General features: G+C 41.0%; 1 protein-coding gene across 1 annotated transcript in view; it reads right to left on the bottom strand.

Moving 5' to 3' along the window:
- Positions 1-1,154: 1,154 nt before the first annotated feature.
- tgfbi (transforming growth factor beta induced) overlaps positions 1,155-6,216 on the bottom strand; it is a 66,296-nt gene continuing 61,234 nt past the window's right edge. The window contains exons 14-17 of the mRNA XM_033029339.1: positions 5,150-5,252; positions 3,148-3,227; positions 1,954-1,978; positions 1,155-1,865 (exon numbers count right to left, since the gene is read on the bottom strand). Of these exons, the coding sequence (XP_032885230.1) occupies positions 1,831-1,865; positions 1,954-1,978; positions 3,148-3,227; positions 5,150-5,252 (243 nt within the window). The 3' untranslated portion in view covers positions 1,155-1,830. The remainder of the gene's footprint in view (positions 1,866-1,953; positions 1,979-3,147; positions 3,228-5,149; positions 5,253-6,216) is intronic.

Below are 6,216 nucleotides of genomic sequence, written 5' to 3'. Positions count from 1 at the left end.
CAGCACCCGTAGTCGGGATTGAACCCGGGTCTCCAGCGCTGCAAGCGCTGTACGGCAGCAACTCTAACGCTGCGCCACCATGCTCTAGTTTTGTCCCACAGTCCAAAGACATGCAGGTTTGTAGGTTAATTGGCTTTGGGAAATTGCCCCTTGTATGTAGAATAGAACTAGTGTTCGTAAGTTAATTGGCTTTGGTAAAATTATAAATTATCCCTAATGTGTAGGATAGTGTTAGTGTACGGGGTGATCGTTGGACGGCAAGGACTCGGTGGGCCGAAGGGCCTGTTTCCACCCTGTATTAAACTCAACTACAGCATAAGTAAAAATACTGTCACCACATCCCAAAACAAAGAACAATATTCCCTTTATATGACAGAGCATTGTTAAGGCAATCCAATAAATATGGTATCATCATTATCATAAGACTGTTAGATCTCCAATTAATAAAGAATCAGATTTAATTAAAAAACTGAACTTTTTATGGTAGCTGGAAATTGCCTCGAGGAAACAGCATTTTAAGAACATATTACAGAGGAAATTGTAAAGATAAATACACAGTTAAAAAATTATTTTCCAACAAATTTGGAAATACGTATCCTTAACCTTACCAAAGCGTAAGTGAAACAGCGTAACACCAAACAGCAGCTCGTGACATGCAAATATCTTAATACTGTTAGGAAGCATTAAAGTCTATAAACACAACCACATGCACATGTATCATAGAGGTTACAAGGTGCCCAACCCAGGCGACTTTGTGTGCTAACCATAGAGGTGGATCATCATCACAAACGCATTGCAATCAATTGCTCCACACTTTAAAATCTCTACTCCAACAGCAACATTTCATACTTTAACTATTCACGTTATTCCCTTTATCATATATCTGTACACTGTGGATGGCTCGATTGTAATCATGTATTGTCTTTCCACTGACTGGTTAGCAGGCAACAAAAGCTTTTCACTGACGGAGATGAGAAAGAAGATGAGGAAGAATTTCTTTGGTGATTCTGTGGAATTCATTGCCACAGACGGCCGTGGAGGCCAAGTCAATGGATATTTTTAAAGCGTTTGACAGATTTGTGGTTAATAAGGGTGTCAGGGGTTATGGGGAGAAGGCAAGAGAATGGGGTTGAGAGGGAGAGATAGATCAGGCATAATTGAATGGCGGAATAGAATGGCCTAATTCCGCTCCAACAATTTATGAACCTCTGAACAGGTGACAATAAACTAAACTCAAACACAAACCTAAATATTAAAGGGAATCAATATTATTGATACTGTAGAAAATATTTCCTTGCAGATAAATGCTGGCTAATATCTTTAACAGCATTTTGGAAAGCAAGACATATCCACAGAAACATTCTGCTAACTGGCAAATGTATCAAATGAAATAAAATTATTTGCTACACATACACAAACACATCCGAAACATACTCCTACCTTTACAACCTGACGCAAAATACAGATATGAATAATGTGCAGACACCTACACAGCAGTTACACACATTTGCACTTTAGTGTATACATGCATAGTGTACAGAGATACCATACTATCGGTGATTAAAGTTATCTACCTCCCTTGTAAGAGTCACCCTACCTTCAAACAAGATTCCACCTCATTAATAAAGCAAAATGTAATCACAAGCAGTGTATAAAAAGTAACAACGCAATTTCGATTCCAACAAAAATGTACAAACAAGCAGGCTATGTGAATTCATAATGAGGCAATGAAATACTATGGCTAATGAACATTCGAGATAGAAAACTCCGCCATATTCAATGTTTCTGAAAGAAGTTGGGATGATTCAGTGGCTGTTTTTCCAAGTCTTACTATTTGCTTTTCTTCTGATGAGCACCTCTGGTAACTGAAATTTAAAAGCACAATTTAACTATATCATGAGTTTTGATGCCACAAAATTTAAAACCATAATTACTTCAGGATGCTTGACATACCTTTTCGCATCCTGATACTTGGAATCTGCAACACAAAAAAAAAAGTTTAGATTTTGATTTTCCTGAAGGTTGTCCATAAAAATAAGAATTATTCACAAGGACGTTGGGTCCATCACTTGTGGCTTGTGATTGTGCAGATCAGAAGCCTATTCTGTTTGTCCCTTCTGTGGACATTTCATCTATCCATTGAGTGCCTCTTCATTAAAAAATTCATTATTGGAAAATCTCTCTCACCAATTCCTTTACCTATTCTCAATCATGGGAGAAACTTAGTGGCGTAGTGGTAGAAACGGTGACATAGCAATAGAGCTACTGCCTTACTGCGCCAGAGACACAGGTTCAATCCTGACTTTGGGTGCTGTCTATACAGAGTTTTCACGTTCTCCCCGTGACCTGTGTGGGTTTTCTCGGCAAGCTTCGGTTTACTTGCGCACTCCACAGATGTACAAGTTTTTGTAGGTTTATTGTCTTGGCATAAATGTAAAATTGTCCCTAGTGTGTGTAGGGTAGTGTTAATGTGTAGAGATCGCTGATTGGCGTGGACTCGGTGGGGCCTGTTTCCGCACTGTATCTCTAAACTAATCTAAACCTTGATTGGGGGCATGTTATCAAACAGTCGCAATCTTCACAGATGAGATTGCTGGCTTATTACGCGGATTCATGCTGTGACCTGTTTGGAGATGGTGCACCCCAACCCAATACCCAGTAAATGTTTCTTACCAAACACTTTACCTTTGCTTCATAAACCTCCGCAATGTATTAGTTGGCATAATTACATGTGCCATGTGAATTGATAATGTTTTCTGTAATGATTGATTGATTGAAAAATACAGCATGGAAACAGGCCCTTCGGCCCCCCCTAGTCCACACTGGCCATCAATCCCCCGTTCGATGTTATCCCACTTTCCCAATCCCAGCACACTCGAGGCTGTTTACAGGCAACGCCAATTAAGCTGCAAACCTGCACGTCTTTGGGATGTGGGAGGAATCTGGAGCACCCGGAGAAAGTCCACACGGTCATAGAGAGAAGGTGCAAACTCCACGCAGACAGCACCTGAGATCATGATCAAACCCTGTCTCTGGCTCAGCGAGACAGCAGCTCTACCCGCTGCATCACTGTGCCGCCCTCTAGCATGTAGTGACAAAAAATCTTTTTTGTTGTATTTTTTAATGGAAAACGTTACTGAATCCTACCTTGGCAGGCCGTTCTCTGAAACGCAAGATATCTTTACGGCTGATCTCCATGCCATTTAGACTCTCAGTTTGTCTTGCAGCTTGTAAATGAAACATAACATTCCATTAAGAGCCAGTGGGTGCATATACCAATGAGTTAAACCATTGGCTAAATAAATAATAGATTATATAATAATAATATAATAATAATAATAATAATAATAATAATAATAATAATAATAATAATAATAATAATAATAATAATAATATATTTTATTGTCATTGCACAGTGCAACGAGATTTAGTATGCAGCTTCCAACCGATGTAAAAAAAAAAAAAAAAAAAAATTAAATAAACTGCGACGTGACCATCCGAGGGAGACAGTCCAGGGCGGATGGGGGGCACTCAGCAGGGCCGGTTCAGAGCCGCTATAGTTCTGGGAATAAAGCTGTTTCTGAGTCTGGAGGTTCGGGCGTAGAAGTACCAACTCTAAACCAACTCTAAACTAAAAGTACACTTCTGCAATTTCAAATTAAATACGAACATTTGCACCCATTCACTCCATGATCATATTTTTTTTAAGGTAACGCCAACTCAACATGGTACCAATTCTCTTCTTTACAATTGAAAGCTGTAACTGGCACTGAATAGGGATGATCAAAATAAATATCACCAGCAACTTGTCCAGAACCAGCTGCATCAAACATATGCCCAAGAAAACACACCAACGCCTCTAGTTCCTTAGAAGACTTAAGATGTTCAGCATGTCCCCAACAACCCACACTAACTTCTACAGATGCGCCGTGGAAAGCATTTCATCTGGTTTTGGAACCGTTCCATCCAAGGCCGCAAGAAATTGCAGAGAGTTGTGGACGTAGCCTAGACCATCACACCAAACAACATCCCTCCCATCGATTCCACCTATACTTCAGGCTGTCTCGGCAAGGCTGTCCAATATAATCAGGGACCGGTCAATTTAAAGTATTTCTTAAGGTACATTATTTTATTCTGAGGCTATACTCTCTGGCCCGACATTCTCCCACTAGCGAAAACATCTTCTCTGCATTTATTCTATCCAGACCTTTCACTATTTGGTAAGTTTCACTGAAGTCTCCCCTCATCCTTCTAATCACCAGCGAGTACAGGCCCACTGCCTTCAAACATTCATCATACATTAACCTAATAATTCCCTGGATCATTCTCGTAAACCTCCTCTGGACCCTCTCCAGTGCCAGCACATCCTTCCACAGATATGGGCCCCCAAAGTCCCTTTAGGACAGTGAATCTTCCAACAGTTTTGTACAGGTACTCCAAATGCGCCTGACCAGCGTCTTATAAAGCATAGAAACACAGAAACATGACCCCTGGTTCTGGACTCCCCCAACATCAGGAACATTTTTCCTGCATCTTGCCTGTCCAATCCCTGAAGAATTTTATATGTTTTCTATAAGATCTCCTCTCATCCTTCCTAATTCCAGTGAATATAAGTCCATCATCTATCAGTCCCGCCATCCCGGGAATTAACCTGGTAAACCTATGCTGCACTCCCTCAAAGCAAAAATGTACTTCCCCAAATTAGGAGACCAAAACTGCACACAATTCTCCACGTATGGTCTCACCGGGGCCCTGTACAACTGCAGAAGGACCTCCTTGCTCCTATACTCAAATCCTCTTGCTATGAAGGCCAACATGCCATTAACTATCTTCACTGCCTGCTGTACCTGCATGCTTACTTTCAGTGACTGATGGACAAGGACACCCAGGTCTTGTTGCACCTCCCTTATTCCTAATCTGACAACATTCAGATAATAACTGCCTTATTGTTCTTGCCGCCAAAGTGGATAACCTCACAACCTGTAAAGCCTCAGTATTTCCAGTAATTTTTGTTTTTATTTCAGATTTGCAGCATCCATAGTATTTTATCTCAGTTTTAATTAGGTGTGTTATTCGCTGTATCCCACAGACACAGTGGTGTCTTTACCTAAAACAGTTTGTCATTCTTTAAGCATATCCTGATGCTTACCAGAGATCTGCAGAACACTATCAATGGCATGGATGACACCATTTGTGGCCATCAGGTCCGCATCCACAACTGGAATTTTATTTACATTGATAACGTGATTTTTCTGAAAGAGAACACAGTCTTTAGACATTACTTTAGACTTTAGAGAGATACAGCATGTAAACAGGCCTTTTAGCCAACTGAATCCATGCCAACCAGCGATTTCCCTATACACGAACACTATCCTATACAAATGGGACAATTTACAATTTTAAGTAAGCCAATTGACCTACAAACCTGCATGTCTTTGGAGTGTGAGGACAACCCGGAGCACACGGAGACAACTCATGCGGTCACGGGGATAACGTACAAACTCCGTACAGACAGCACCTGCAGTCAGGATCGAACCTGGGTCTTTGGCACTGTAAGGCAGCAGTTCTACCGCTACTCCACTGTGCCACCAAGTAGTATTGAACAAATTGATTGAACTGATTGAATATTGATTGAATTGATTAAAAGATACAGCCTAGAAACAAACCTTTTGACCCATCGAGTCCACGCCAACCATCCATCACCTTTTCATACTAGTTCCACGCTATTCCGCTTTCACATCTACCCCCTACACACCAGGGCTAATTTACTGATGCCAATTAACCATATGTCTTTGGGATGTGGGAGGAAACTGGAGCAGCCGGAGGAAATCTATGTGGTTTCAAGAAAAACGTGCAAACTCCGCAGAGACAGCACATAAGGTCAGGAACAAATCCAGGTCTATGGCACTTCGAGGAACTGAACCATCCTAACAACAACGAGAGAGCAGTCCTGAACTACCTCATTGGAGACTCTCGGACTATCTTTGATCGGACTTTACTGGCTTTATCTTGCACTAAATGTTATTCATGTTATTCCATGTATCTGTTCACTGTAGATGGCTCGATTGTGATCAAGGATTGTCTTTCAGCGGACTGGTTAGCACGCAACAAAATCACTTCACTGAACCTCAGTGTGTGCATGTGACTATAAAACTAAACTCAAACTCAAACCACTGCGCTGCCCAAATAGTAATTCCAGTCAGACACTAAAAGCCG

The sequence above is a fragment of the Amblyraja radiata genome, chromosome 11, assembly GCF_010909765.2.
Source record: "Amblyraja radiata isolate CabotCenter1 chromosome 11, sAmbRad1.1.pri, whole genome shotgun sequence".
Taxonomy (NCBI): Eukaryota; Metazoa; Chordata; class Chondrichthyes; order Rajiformes; family Rajidae; genus Amblyraja; species Amblyraja radiata.
This window is presented reverse-complemented; position numbering and strand designations above follow the sequence as displayed.